This window comes from Ylistrum balloti, unplaced genomic scaffold (assembly GCF_031769215.1).
Source record: "Ylistrum balloti isolate Yb309-2 unplaced genomic scaffold, AGI_CSIRO_Ybal_v1 Utg371432, whole genome shotgun sequence".
In the NCBI taxonomy this organism is placed as follows: Eukaryota; Metazoa; Mollusca; class Bivalvia; order Pectinida; family Pectinidae; genus Ylistrum; species Ylistrum balloti.
Genome location: NW_026782752.1, coordinates 72449 through 88864, shown reverse-complemented (window position 1 = coordinate 88864; position 16416 = coordinate 72449). Strand labels below are relative to the sequence as shown.

The following is a 16416-nucleotide window of genomic DNA, read 5'->3' as shown; positions in this document are numbered from 1 at the left end:
CAATTCTCACGATCTTACCTATTAACAAAATCTATATCATTGAGATATCAAACCATTCTCACGATCTTACCAACATACAAAAATCTATATCATCAAGATTTCAGACCATTCTCACGATCTTACCTACAAACAAAATCTATATCATCAAGATATCAGACCATTCTCGCGATCTTACCTACAAATAAAATCTATATCATCAAGATATCAGACCATTCTCACGATCTTACCTACAAATAAAATCTATATCATCAAGATATCAGACCATTATCACGATCTTACCTACAAACAAAACGATATTTCATCATGATATCAGACCATTCTCACGATCTTACCTACAAATAAAATCTATATCATCAAGATATCAGACCATTCTCACGATCTTACCTACAAATAAAATCTATATCATCAAGATATCAAACAATTCTCACGATCTTACCTACAAACCAAATCTATATCATCAAGATATCAGACCATTCTCACGATCTTACCTACTAAAAAAACGATTTTATCATTAAGATATCAGACCATTCTCACGATCTTACCTACAAACAAAATCTATATCATCAAGATATCAGACAATTCTCACGATCTTACCTACAAATAAAATCTATATCATCAAGATATCAGACAATTCTCACGATCTTACCTACAAACAAAATCTATATCATCAAAATATCAGACCATTCTCACGATCTTACCTACAAATAAAATCTATATCATCAAGATATCAGACCATTCTCACGATCTTACCTACTAACAAAACGATATGTCATTAATATTTCATACAATTCTCACGATCTTACCTACAAACACAAATCCACATCATCAAGATATCAGACCAATCTCACGATCTTACCTACGAACAAAATCTATATCATCAAGATATCAGACCATTCTCACGATCTTACCTACTAACAAAACGATATGTCATTAATATTTCATACAATTCTCACGATCTTACCTACAAACACAAATCTACATCATCAAGATATCAGACCAATCTCACGATCTTACCTACGAACAAAATCTATATCATCAAGATATCAGACCATTCTCACGATCTTACCTACAAACAAAATCTATATCACCAAGATATCAGACCATTCTCACGATCTTACCTACAAACAAAATCTATATCATCAAGATATCAGACCATTCTCACGATCTTACCTACAAACAAAATCTATATCATCAAGATATCAGACCATTCTCACGATCTTACCTACAAACAAAATCTATATCATCAAGATATCATACCATTCTCACGATCTTATCTACTAACAAAACGATATGTCATTAAGATTTCAGACAATTCTCACGATCTTACCTACAAACAAAATCTATATCATCAAGATATCAGACCATTCTCACGATCTTACCTACAAACAAAATCTATATCATCAAGATATCATACCATTCTCACGATCTTATCTACTAACAAAACGATATGTCATTAAGATTTCAGACAATTCTCACGATCTTACCTACGAACAAAAATCTAAATCATCAAGATATCAGACCATTCTCACGATCTTACCTACAAACAAAATCTATATCATTGAGATATCAGACCATTCTCACGATCTTACCTACAAACAAAATCTATATCATTGAGATATCAGACCATTCTCACGATCTTACCTACAAACAAAAATCTATATCATCAAGATATCAGACCATTCTCACGATCTTACCTACAAACGAAATCTATATCATTGAGATATCAGACCATTCTCACAATCTTACCTACTAACAAAACGATGTCATTAAGATTTCAGACCATTCTCACGATCTTACCTACAAACAAAATCTATATCATCAAGATTTCAGACCATTCTCATGATCTTACCTACAAACAAAATCTATATCATTGAGATATCAGACCATTCACACGATCTTACTTACAAGCAAAATCTATATCATTGAGATATCAGAGTTCATCCTTATCATATATCACATTGACTTTAGACGTTATGTTTACGAAATGTACATGTGCCACTCTTCACCATTCCTAAAGGTCGGTTAACCAGAAAATGAAGGTTCTCTTTTAATAAACTTTTAGGTTTGGATGGGATGTGGTAGTGAACAGAGTGAAAACACAAATGTTCTGATAGTCCAAGTTTGATCAAAAGCTTTTTAATGTTCATCAAAATTCACATACCCTTTTTCCACCTCTCAAGTGGCATTCTGATCCTGATTTGATAATACTGAAATGGTACTAAAATAAGATTTTGTGTGTGTATATAAAGTTTAGGAATTCAACATAAACGAGGTAGGTAGTAATATTATCCTTGTCTAGGCACCTGAAGTATTATAACACTTAATAATGGTTAGCAATTATTTCGACTTTATACAGATTGGGTAATGCGTAGATTAACTTAATTGATTATCAGGCAAACTAAGTTGTTTTTGTAAACAGCTAAAGTAAAGATAACTATTAGTTGCCTTGTGTGCAGACACATTCGGATATCTTTCATTCAAAGTTAAAGTGTGGTCTGGACATCGGGATTTTGGAATAACAGACTTGTGAATTGCTTTGATTTGAAGCGGCAAAATTATAAAATAAGGATTCACTGAATTAGTTTGATCCATTCTGACAATGGATCCAATGAAGCAAGGTCTCTTTCCTCACGGAATTAACAAACACCTTGAAATTCACATTGCATCTAAGGAAGATCTTCACGATATTATCTGTATAAAAAGGTTTAGGTGCAGAAGATTCCTCTGATTTCTTCTTAAGAAGACGGGGCACGGAGACATCCATTGCTCTATAGAATTATGGGAGGACAGATTGGTACAAGCAAGTATCACTGTCGAGGTATATATGGCTGGTGTGTATCGGGTGTAGTGGTATTCTTGAATGTCTCCTTTCTATCATTACCATTATTGTGGAGCTGATAAAGGCTAACCAATAACAATGTTATCGTTCTCACTTGGATAGACATGTTACAATTGTTGTACCTATTGTAGATGGATCTACATCTTTCCCACCAGATATATTTGAAAAAAAAAGTTTTATGTTGTGATAGATTATTTAGCAAGGTAGTCTCAGCAAATTCCATTTAAATAACCACCACCATATTTACGTTGCAATTAAAATGAAAACAATGTACACAGAGTATAAAGACCCATTTATTTCCTCAACCTCTTGCATGTTGTCATAAGGTCAAGCAGGCATAATAATGGAGAGCGTTCAACGTCGGAAGACCATGTTACATGAAGTTATAATCATACAACTCAGAACCAGACACGACACTTGATGTGTTTACAATTACAGTATCGCCATGTTTTGAGTGGCATGTTATAGACTCTCCATCGATTCTTTGTGAGACAGAACACCGCAATTGTGTATACCATTTTACCAACCCGTACACACTTAAACTAGTCCCACGGCAACCGCCGTGTGTACGAACTCTTTCTCCTGAAAAAAGAACAGGAGATCAACAGACTGTATCGAAATCATTACAATGGAAAGGTAGTCCATTTTCATCTTTTTTTTTTTCGTTTTGTGTTTTATGTTTGTTTAGCACCATTATCTCAACATTGCGTGTGATCTAGGTGTGTGACATTAACACTAGTTAACATAGGACTTGTATATAACTAACGCATCGTAACAAGCGGCAAGTATGAACAAAGTCTACATGTTCTACTGATAAAACAACTTTGTTTTTTATTAATTGTTTGTAAAAATAGGCGTTCTCGACACATAATATCGTATCACAACTTTAAACCGATTTTATTGTCAACATTAATTTGAGGGATTGGTTCATCATACATTTTACAAATATAACAATGAAATAGGCAATAAAAAAGGTATATATATTTATGTATAAAATCAGACTCAAGTTTATACAACATCAAAACATCTTTCAAAACGTAATGCTGGATTTGATGAAATATTTCACATATCTAAACACATGGGAGTGTAGATCTATAGAAAGATCTTATCTACTAAACAAAAGTAGGTCTTTAAATTCAAACCTATGTCCAAGGCTCTGTCAAAGTCATCAAGTAATGTTATCGGTTAGTTTTATTAATTAGTGTAATCAGTCATCAAGTAATGTTATCGGTTAGTTTTATTAATTAGTGTAATCAGTCATCAAGTAATGTTATCGGTTAGTTTTATTAATTAGTGTAATCAGTCATCAAGTAATGTTATCGGTTAGTTTTATTAATTAGTGTAATCAGTCATCAAGTAATGTTATCGGTTAGTTTTATTAATTAGTGTAATCAGTCATCAAGTAATGTTATCGGTTAGTTTTATTAATTAGTGTAATCAGTCATCAAGTAATGTTATCGGTTAGTTTTATTAATTAGTGTAATCAGTCATCAAGTAATGTTATCGGTTAGTTTTATTAATTAGTGTAATCAGTCATCAAGTAATGTTATCGGTTAGTTTTATTAATTAGTGTAATCAGTCATCAAGTAATGTTATCGGTTAGTTTTATTAATTAGTGTAATCAGTCATCAAGTAATGTTATCGGTTAGTTTTATCAATCAGTGTAATCTGTTAAAGTCATCAAGTAATGTTATCGGTTAGTTTTATTTATTAGTGTAATCAGTCATCAAGTAATGTTATCGGTTAGTTTTATTTATTAGTGTAATCAGTCATCAAGTAATGTTATCGGTTAGTTTTATTTATTAGTGTAATCAGTCATCAAGTAATGTTATCGGTTAGTTTTATCAATCAGTGTAATCTGTTAAAGTCATCAAGTAATGTTATCGGTTAGTTTTATCAATCAATGTAATCTGTGAAAGTCGTCAAGTAATGTTATCGGTTAGTTTAATCAATCAATGTAATCTGTCAAAGTCATCAAGTAATGTTATCGGTTAGTTTTATTTATTAGTGTAATCAGTTAAAGTCATCAAGTAATGTTATCGGTTAGTTTTATCAATCAATGTAATCTGTGAAAGTCGTCAAGTAATGTTATCGGTTAGTTTTATTTATTAGTGTAATCAGTCATCAAGTAATGTTATCGGTTAGTTTTATCAATCAATGTAATCTGTCAAAGTCATCAAGTAATGTTATCGGTTAGTTTTATTTATTAGTGTAATCAGTTAAAGTCATCAAGTAATGTTATCGGTTAGTTTTATTTATTAGTGTAATCAGTCATCAAGTAATGTTATCGGTAAGTTTTATTTATTAGTGTAATCAGTTAAAGTCATCAAGTAATGTTATCGGTTAGTTTTATCAATCAATGTAATCTGTCAAAGTCATCAAGTAATGTTATCGGTTAGTTTTATTTATTAGTGTAATCAGTTAAAGTCATCAAGCAATGTTATCGGTTAGTTTTATCAATCAATGTAATCTGTGAAAGTCGTCAAGTAATGTTATCGGTTAGTTTTATTTATTAGTGTAATCAGTCATCAAGTAATGTTATCGGTTAGTTTTATCAATCAATGTAATCTGTCAAAGTCATCAAGTAATGTTATCGGTTAGTTTTATTTATTAGTGTAATCAGTTAAAGTCATCAAGTAATGTTATCGGTTAGTTTTATTTATTAGTGTAATCAGTCATCAAGTAATGTTATCGGTAAGTTTTATTTATTAGTGTAATCAGTTAAAGTCATCAAGTAATGTTATCGGTTAGTTTTATCAATCAATGTAATCTGTCAAAGTCATCAAGTAATGTTATCGGTTAGTTTTATTAATTAGTGTAATCAGTCATCAAGTAATGTTATCGGTTAGTTTTATTTATTAGTGTAATCAGTTAAAGTCATCAAGCAATGTTATCGGTTAGTTTTATTTATTAGTGTAATCAGTTAAAGTCATCAAGTAATGTTATCGGTTAGTTTTATCAATCAATGTAATCTGTCAAAGTCATCAAGTAATGTTATCGGTTAGTTTTATCAATCAATGTAATCTGTCAAAGTCATCAAGTAATGTTATCGGTTAGTTTTATCAATCAATGTAATCTGTCAAAGTCATCAAGTAATGTTATCGGTTAGTTTTATCAATCAGTGTAATCGGAATTATCATTACGGATTATAAATTAATGTTATTAGTAACTTTATAAGTATAACTTACTGACAAATCACGCTAGGATACTGGAAATCTGTGAACGGAGCTGGAGTCACACAGAAACGGTCTTCATAATACAAGTATTGAGGGAGTTTTACTGGGGTAAACTTCTTCGGACACACGAAACTCCAGTCAGGAAAATATACACGCCACGCTTCTGCATCCCCGTTATATAGATTATCATGATCACAAAGCCATTCGTTTTTTGGGAATATTCATGATAGAATTTTGTATCGTTTTAAACTTCTTTTTTTTAATATACATAAAAGTATAAGATTAACTCTAATAAGCTACAAAACAATAAACGATAGCTTTGAACAGACATATTAAGTATATGTATTATATATATTGCAACCCATCTTAAATTCGTGATGTTGATTAATTTTTATGTATACAACTTACTTAACCCATTCCTTGTTAAAGTTTTAATTGGAAAAATGTGGTTTTATCATTTGTTATAACACAACGCAAGTTTCTCTTGAAGTAAATTAGTATCAAACTCCTGAGGAAACGTAAAACAGGATGCAGCCAGATGAATTTTACATCTTTCAGGGTGACAAAAACTCTTACATCATTAGTTTTCTTCTTAGTTGAAGCTTTGTCAATCTCGGTAATTTTTCTGTACATTTATAAAATCGGCAATCTATTGCAAAGTTGAAGTTTTGTTTTGTGGCAGATGATTGTAGTGGATTGTTGGTGATACTTTCTTCTGATGGACAAGGAAGTCGCATCTCCAAGGAAATACTCGCTTTTTGTATTGGCGATGATGGTGGTATTATACACAGAACCATTAACGGCCAGTTTGTCCGTGAAAGAAGTTAGTGTTATAATCAGATTTTAAGCACAGAACTATTAACAGTCAGGTTGTCTGTGAAAGAAGGTAGTGTTATAATAAAATCTTACACACAGAATCATTAACAGCGAGTTCGTCAGTTAAAGAAGATAGTGTTATAATCAAATCTTCTACACAGAATCTAATACACAGATGCATTAACAGCCAGGTTGTCTGTGAAAGAAGGTAGTGTTATAATCAAATCTTCTACACAGAATCTAATACACAGATGCATTAACAGCCAGGTTGTCTTCGAAAGAAGGTATTGTTATAATGAAATTTTAAGGAAAAAACCATTAACAGCCAGGCTGTCTGTGAAAGAATGTAGTGTTATAATCTAATCTGATATACGGAACCATGAACGGTCAGGTTGTCAGTGAAAGAATGTAGTGTTATAATCAAATTCTAAGCAAAGTCCCTTTAATAGTGAGGTTGTCTGTGAAAGAAGGTAGTGTTATAATCAAATCTTACACACAGAAACCTTAACGGCCATGTTTTCGGTGAAAGAATGTAGAGTTATAATCAAATCTTACACACAGAATCTAATACACAGAATCATTAACAGCCAGGTTTTTGGGAAAAATGTAGTGTTATTATCAAATCTTAAACACAGAATCTAATACACAGATGCATTAACAGCCAGGTTGTCTGTGCAAGAAGGCAGTGTTATAATCAAATCTTGCACAAAGAATCTAATACACAGATGCATTAACAGCCAGGTTGTCTGTGCAAGAAGGTAGTGTTATAATCAAATCTTATACACAGAATCTAATACACAGATGCATTAACAGCCAGGCTGTTTGCTAAAGAAGGTATTGTTATATTCAAATTTTAAGCAAAGTCCCTTTAATAGTCAGTCTGTCTGTGAAAGAAGGTAGTGTTATAATCAAATCTAAAACACAGAGCAATTAATAGTCAGGTTGTCTGTGAAAGAAGGTAGTGTTATAATCAAATCTCATACACAAAATCATTAACAGCCAGGTTATCAGTTAAAGATTGTAGTGTTATAATCAAATCTTCTACACAGAATCTAATACACAGATGCATTAACAGCCAGGTTGTCTGTGAAAGAATGTAGTGTTATAATCAATTCTTATACACCGAATCTTATACACAGATGCAATAACAGCCAGGTTGTCTGTGAAAGAATGTAGTGTTATAATCAGATCTGATACACGGAACCATTAACAGTCAGGTTGTCAGTGAAAAAACGTAGTGTTATAATCAAATCTTATACACAGATGTATGAAGAGCTAGGTTGTCTATAAAAGAAGGTATTGTTACAATTAAATCTGATACAAAGAACCATTAACAGCCAGGTTGTCTTACAAAAGGAAGCTAGCGTTTTAATCAATTCTTATATACAGAATCATTAACAGCCAGGTTGTCTGTTAAAGAAGGTATTGTTATAATCAAATTCTAAGCAAAGTCCCTTTAATAGTCAGTCTGTCTGTGAAAGAAGGTAGTGTTATAATCAAATCTTCTACACAGAATCTAATACACAGATGCATTAACAGCCAGTTTGTCTGTGAAAGAATGTAGTGTTATACTCAAATCTTATACACAGATGTATTAAGAGCTAAGTTGTCTATAAAAGAAGGTATTGTTACAATCAAATCTGAACCACAGACCAATTAATAGTCAGGTTGTCCGTGAAAGAAGGTATTGTTATAATCAATTCTGATACAGAGAACAATTAATAGTGAGGTTGTCTGTGAAAGAAGGTAGTATTATAATCAAATCTTATACACAGAAGTATTAACAGCCAGGTCGTCTGTGAAAGAAGGTAGTGTTCTAATGAAATCATATACACAAATGAATTAACAGCCAGGTTATCTGTGAAAAAAGGAGTGTTATAATCAGATCTAAAAGACAGAACAATTAATAGTCAGGTTGTCTATGAAAGAAGATATTGTTATAATCCAATCTTATACACATAATCATTAACAGTTAGGTTGTCTGTGAAAGAACGTAGTGTTATAATCACATCTTCTAAACAGAATCTAATACACAGATGCATTAACAGCCAGTTTGTCTGTGAAAGAAGGAAGTGTTATAATCAAATCTGATACACGGAACCATTAACAGTCAGGTTGTCAGTGAAAGAATGTAGTGTTATAATCAAATTCTAAGCAAAGTCCCTTTAATAGTCAGTCTGTCTGTGAAAGAAGGTAGTGTTATAATCTAATCTGAAACACAGAACAATTAATAGTGAGGTTGTCTGTGAAAGAAGGTAGTGTTATAATCAATTCTGATACAGAGAACAATTAATAGTGAGGTTGTCTGTGAAAGAAGGTAGTGTTTGTCACGTCGTATCTATGTATATGTTGTTGTCTACGTTCGGTATTTTCGTTATCCCTGTCGAGCGACCGTACTTGTGCGTGTGACCAGGTGAGTGGGAGTTCATGGAGGTCGCGTGAATTCCGCAGGGGTTGTTTACGGATTATTTACCCGATGTAACCACTACAAGGAAAATATACAGGCACAGATTGCAGACTGTGCTTTTCCCACCGGTCACAACGACACCAGCTACCTCATCAAGGCCACGACGGTTTTATCAGTGAGAGTCGGCACCAGGGCCTTAGCAGACAGTAAGGTCAGCCAATCACGGGAACTACAGGTTGGCATTGGGGTACACGTCCCTAGGAGCATAGCGGTACAGATATGGCATCTATAACTGTGAGCTCTACTCTGCTTGAGATTTTGTGTGGCACGCACAGCGCCAGAGTACTACTGCGGTAGTAGTTCGTCAGTTGTCTGGATAGGAATCCTCTGTCTCCATTGAATCCAGGATTTGGGGGTTTTCTTGAACTTTTCATTCCTGGTGTGAAGGACCGTTGAGGGGTGATCAACAGAGACTTTGTGTAACACTGAACTGTAATCTTTTGTGTGAATCTGAGGGAATGTGTGAGTGTGCTTTGTTTACGTTCATGTTGTAAATAAATTGTTAATCTTTATAATGGTATTGTGTTTCATTTTCCTGATAGCTTCTCGCCGCTCGTCCTACGTTACAAATTTGGTGGCAGCGGTGGGATGACTGACGTGTTGCTATTTGGGAATTGAATTTAAGGTTGTAAACAGGTATTTCAGGTGAGGTAGTTTATCAGATATTTATTTTTCTGACCTGTTTCTGTTTGCGTCTCTTTTACTCTTTTCTTGTTTCTTATCCGTTTTCTTTCGTCACAAGAACGTTTCAGATGGATCGCACAGGTAAGCAACCAGGGGAAATTCCAGATGAACAACAGCATGTGGACTGATCTCAAGCCGTGGTGAGTATATATGCATGGTGTCTCCTTGTTTTGTTTCCTGTGTTATTTGTGTTGTCTTGTTATTTGGAATCTGTTTGGCAGGTGTGTTTGTAGCTCATTTATCTTTCAGTATGTCTACATTACAAGAACTTATTGCTTTTGGAAAGGACTTGCACTATGAAGGGGAGCAGTTACAGGACTTTGTCCGAGATCAGCAAGCCCAAGCCAGAGAGGAACGGGAGAAAGAACGTGCTTTTCGGATGGAATTAGAGCAGAAGAACGTCATTCTGGAACAGGCTAAGCTTGAAGCAGAGAGGGATGCGAGAGCGGAAGTTCAGCAAGAGAAAGAACACCAGAGGAAATTGGAACTCCTACGAGCAGAAGGTGGCGAGAACACAAGTGTCCATTCCGACAGGGAAACTGCTGTTCGAAGAGGTCCGAAATTGCCAGCATTCGATGAGACACGAGATAATATGGACGCCTACCTCCAGAGGTTTGAACTCTATGCTAGGGCGCAGAAGTGGGAACATAGCCAGTGGGGAGCGAACCTCAGTGCATTGTTGAAGGGAAAAGCTCTGGAAGTGTTTTCTCGTCTACCGGTTGACAAGGCTTTAGACTATGAGGAGTTGGGGAAGGCACTTTTGCAAAGGTTCGAAAAGACCGAAGAAGGTTTCAGGAAATTATTCCGGACAGCCAGACCTGAAGGAGGAGAGACATTCTCGCAGTTTGCCTCACGCTTACAGAATTATGTTGAACGCTGGGTGGAATTGAGTAAGACTGGTAAGACATACGAACAGTTGAGAGATCTTATGCTGAGGGACCAATTCATCCACTGCTGTGGACAGGATCTTTCTCTTTTCCTGAAGGAGAGGTCACCAACATCAATCATCGACATGGCGAGATTAGCAGACCAGTTCGTGGAAGCAAGAGGAACCAGGGCAAACCAGGTGATTTCTAAAGGCCAGAAGACGGGTACTAGTAAGCCACATAGTTCCGGAACAACTGAGGCGCCTGTGTCAAGAGCTCCAACGAAGGATAAGAAATGCTACAACTGTGGTAAGCTTGGACATATATCTTATGAATGCCGTGCCAAGAAGAATGCTTCTGGGAGTAAGGTTGCTGCTCTAGTTGACCAGCAGCATAGGAAAGAGAAGGATAGCGATGAGAGTAGGAATAAAGGAAGAAAGTCAAGAACAGGGTCATCCAGCCAAAAAAATGATTCTGCGACTTTGAGTGTGTCTTGTGATGTGAGGAGTTCTCAACCTACAGCCATGCCTGTGAAGAAAGGATATATTGGGGACCACAGCGTGACGGTGCTACGTGACACTGGATGTAGCGGTGTTGTGGTAAGGAAATGTCTCGTTGACGAAGGATGTTTCACAGACAGAGTTCAAGTATGTACGTTCGTCGATGGTTCGAAATTACAGACACCTGTGGTTACAGTGGAGGTGGATTCCCCGTACTACAAAGGAACAACCGAAGCCTGGGCTCTGGAGACTCCACTGTACGATCTTATCATTGGAAACATTCCTGGAGCATTACCTCCCAACCAACCTGACCAGAACTGGAAGATGAGGGAACCTGACGTTCAAGCGGTGGTGACACGTGCGCAGTCAAAGAAGAAGGATCAACCATACAAACCACTGAAGGTGCTGGATCTTGTTACAGACATTGGAAGTGTTGTGGATTTGAAGGAGGAGCAACAGAAAGATCCGTCTTTGGAGAAGTTTAGGAAACTGGCGGCTAAAGGAGAAATATACGAGCGAGATGATGGAGGATCTTCCACCATCTTTTATCAGAAAGGGATCATGTACCGTAAGTTCCATAGCCCAAGGGTGAGAAATGGTATGACCTTTCGTCAGCTGGTTGTTCCGGCAAAGTATCGCGATATAGTGATGAGATTGGCACATGACTCCATGATGTCGGGACACTTGGCAGCTAAGAAGACTACCAACAGAGTTCTATCGGAGTTCTTCTGGCCTGGTATTCAAGCGGAAGTTATTCGGTTTTGTAGATCCTGCGACATATGCCAGAGAACATTTCCGAAGGGGAGGGTGCCGAAGGCTCCACTTGGTGACATGCCTCTTATTGACACTCCATTTAAGAGGATCGCTGTGGATCTTATTGGACCACTGGAACCAGCTACAGACCGAGGGAACCGATTTATTTTGACGGTCGTGGATTATGCCACTCGATACCCCGAAGCAGTCGCACTGAAGAGCATTGAGACGGAGAGAGTAGCTGAGGCGCTCATCGATATTTTCAGCCGAGTAGGGATTCCTTCAGAGATGCTCAGTGACCAGGGGGCGCAGTTTACATCGGAGATGATGAGAGAGGTAAGCCGGCTGTTGTCTATCAGACAACTGACTACTACGCCGTATCATCCCATGTGCAACGGCTTGGTGGAGAGGTTTAATGGTACCCTGAAGCAAATGTTGCGCAAGATCACTGCTGAACGGCCGAAGGATTGGGATCGGTTTATCAACCCTCTGCTATTCGCCTATCGAGAGGTTCCTCAAGAATCACTTGGATTTTCACCCTTTGAGTTGCTGTACGGGAGAGCAGTAAGAGGGCCTATGATGATTCTGAGAGAACTGATGACCAAGGATATTCCAGATGAGGAAGTGAAAACTACCTATCAGTACGTGATGGATTTACGAGAGAGAGTGGAGGAAACTTGTCGACTGGCATCGGAGCAACTTAAAGATGCAAAAGTCAAACAGAAGAGGCACTTCAACCGAAGAGCGAGACAAAGAAACCTGAAAGCGGGTGACAAGGTTTTGGTACTCTTACCGACAAAGGCCAACAAGCTTCTATTGCAGTGGAGAGGACCTTATGCCGTGATTGAGAAGGTGGGTCCGTCAGACTATCGTGTTGACCGTGATGGAAAGATCAAGGTACTCCACATCAACCTTCTGAAGAAGTATGAAGAACAAAAGAGCCGGGAAGACTCAAACGCAGTGACGTCCGAAGGAGTTCTGGCTTGTGTCCTGTCCATGGTCATTGAGGAAGAAGAATGTAAAGAAGAAGGTCTTAGCCACGTGTTAGAGACTCTTCCGTGTGACAGAGGAAAAGGGGGAATACAGGATGTAGGCATATCTCAGGAATTACCTGAAGAACAGAAAAGGGAGGTGAAAGATTTACTGGAGGGATATAAGGACGTGCTTACAGATCAACCGGGAAGGACAGTCCTTATCGAACATGACATCACGACTACAACTCCTGAGCCGGTGCGTGTTAAGCCTTATCCAATACCATTCAACACCACGAAAGTCATAACAGCAGAGGTGGACAAGATGTTGAAAATGGGAGTCATCGAGCCTTCTTCATCGCCTTATTCAGCACCTGTTGTGATCGTCAAAAAGAAGGACGGCACCAACCGCTTCTGCATCGACTTCAGGAAGTTAAACAGAGTGACAGTCTTTGACGCCGATCCGATGCCGAATACGGAGGAGATCTTTGCTAGACTGGCGGGTGCTCGTTACTTTTCGAAACTCGACCTAAGCAAAGGATACTGGCAGGTGCCGTTGACGGAGAAAGCAAAGCCCATGACAGCATTCACAACGCCACAGGGATTGTTTCAGTTCCGTGTCATGCCGTTTGGACTAGTGAACGCTCCTTTCAGTCGCATGATGAGGAAGTTATTGGCAGGAATGGCTCATCTTGAGAATTTCATAGATGATATTCTCATTTACACCTCCACATGGGAAGAACACTTAGACGTTTTGAAGGAGCTGTTTTCACGTCTGCGCGAGGCTGGGTTGACTGCTAAGCCAAACAAGTGCGCGCTAGCTTTTTCAAGCTTACCGTGTCTAGGGCATGTGGTCGGATTAGGACGACTAGAACTGGAGCAGGCGAAAGTGAAAGCAATTGCGGAAGCGCCTACACCAACCAGCAAGAATTGGCTGGATTTTATCGAAAGTTTATTCCTAACTTCGCCGCCATCAGCGTTCCCTTGACAGACCTGACTAAGAAGGGTAACCCCAACAAAGTCGTCTGGGAGGAAAGTCATGACATCGCATTCAATACTTTGAAGAAGTTGCTGACAGCAGGACCCGTTCTGAAGCTCGCTGATATGGAAGAAGACTTCATCCTTCGAACGGATGCTTCCGACACTGGTTTAGGTGCTGTTCTCCTGCAAGAGGACGGAGATCAGAAGTTGCCAGTTGCCTATGCGAGCAGGAAACTCCTACCTAGAGAACGGAATTATGCCATAGTGGAAAGGGAATGTTTGGCAATAGTCTGGGGGATCCAAAAATTTGAGCCATACTTGTATGGAAGAGAGTTTGTACTGGAAACCGACCATCAGCCACTCACTTATGTCAACAGATCCAGGACAGCAAACGCCAGATTAATGCGTTGGGCGCTGTTACTTCAGCCCTACAGATTCCGTATCCGAGCGATAAAGGGTGTGGACAATGTTGGTGCTGATTACCTCAGCCGGATTTGAACCATCCATACTCCGAAGTGTTTAGAAAATGTGTAACACTTTTTTCCGAAACGGGGGGATATTTGTCACGTCGTATGTATGTATATGTTGTTGTCTACGTTCGGTATTTTCGTTATCCCTGTCGAGCGACCGTACTTGTGCGTGTGACCAGGTGAGTGGGAGTTCATGGAGGTCGCGTGAATTCCGCAGGGGTTGTTTACGGATTATTTACCCGATGTAACCACTACAAGGAAAATATACAGGCACAGATTGCAGACTGTGCTTTTCCCACCGGTCACAACGACACCAGCTACCTCATCAAGGCCACGACGGTTTTATCAGTGAGAGTCGGCACCAGGGCCTTAGCAGACAGTAAGGTCAGCCAATCACGGGAACTACAGGTTGGCATTGGGGTACACGTCCCTAGGAGCATAGCGGTACAGATATGGCATCTATAACTGTGAGCTCTACTCTGCTTGTGGCACGCACAGCGCCAGAGTTGTTATAATGAACTCTCATACCCAGAAACATTAACGGCCATGTTTTCGGTGAAAGAATGTAGAGTTATAATCAAATCTTACACACAGAATCTAATACACAGAATCATTAACAGCCAGGTTTTTGGGAAAAATGTAGTGTTATTATCAAATCTTAAACACAGAATCTAATACACAGATGCATTAACAGCCAGGTTGTCTGTGCAAGAAGGTAGTGTTATAATGAAATCTTCTACACAGAATCATTAACAGCCAGGTCGTCAGTTAAATAATGTAGTGTTATAATCAAATCTTCTACACAGAATCTAATACACAGATGAATTAACAGCCAGTTTGTCTGTGAAAGAAGGTAGTGTTGTAATAAAATCTTACACACAGACTCATTTACAGCCAGGTCGTCAGTTAAAGATTGTAGTGTGATAATCAGATTTCCTACACGGAATCTAATACACAGATACATTAACAGCCAGGTTGTCATTTATAGAAGGTAGTGTTATAATCAAATCTTTTACACAGAATCTAATACACAGATGCATTAACAGCCAGGCTGTTTGCTAAAGAAGGTATTGTTATATTCAAATTTTAAGCAAAGTCCCTTTAATAGTCAGTCTGTCTATTAAAGAAGGTAGTGTTATAATCAAATCTAAAACACAGAGCAATTAATAGTTAGGTTGTCTGTGAAAGAACGTAGTGTTATAATCACATCTTCTAAACAGAATCTAATACACCGATGCATTAACAGCCAGGTTGTCTGTGAAAGAAGGTAGTGTGATAATCAAATCTGAACCACAGAACCATTAACAGCCAGGTTGTCTGTGAAAGTAGGTAAGGTTATAATCAAATCTGAACCACAGACCAATTAATAGTCAGGTAGTCTGTGAAAGAAGAGAGTGCTATAATTAAATCTCATACACAGAATCATTAACAGCCAGGTCGTCAGTTAAAGATTGTAGTGTTATAATTAAATTTTCTACACAGAATCTAATACACAGATGCATTAACAGCCAGGTTGTCATTTATAGAAGGTAGTGTTATAATGAAATCTTTTACACAGAATCTAATACACAGATGAATTAACAGCCAGGTTGTCTGTGAAAGTAGGTAAGGTTATAATCAAATCTGAACCACAGACCAATTAACAGTCAGGTTGTCCGTGAAAAAATGTAGTGTTATAATCAAATCTTATACACAGATGTATTAAGAGCTAAGTTGTCTATAAAAGAAGGTATTGTTACAATTAAATCTGATACAAAGAACCATTAACAGCCAGGTTGTCTTACAAAAGGAAGCTAGCGTTTTAATCAATTCTGATATACAGAACTATTAATAGTCAGGTTGTCAGTTAATGAATGTAGTGTTATAATCAAATTCTATAGAGAAAAGTCCCTT

General features: G+C 37.5%; 1 protein-coding gene across 1 annotated transcript; it reads left to right on the top strand.

Annotated features, from left to right (window-relative positions):
- The first annotated feature begins 10232 nt into the window (after positions 1 to 10232).
- LOC132562489 (uncharacterized) lies at positions 10233 to 14060 on the top strand. Its single transcript, XM_060227234.1, has one exon. It carries the CDS (start codon positions 10233 to 10235, stop codon positions 14058 to 14060), a length of 3828 nt encoding a protein of 1275 aa, XP_060083217.1.
- The last annotated feature ends 2356 nt before the right edge of the window (positions 14061 to 16416 follow it).

Excerpts from the sequence above, each read along its gene's own strand:
- LOC132562489 (XM_060227234.1), top strand. The coding sequence starts at position 10,233 with ATGTCTACATTACAAGAACTTATTGCTTTTGGAAAGGACTTGCACTAT.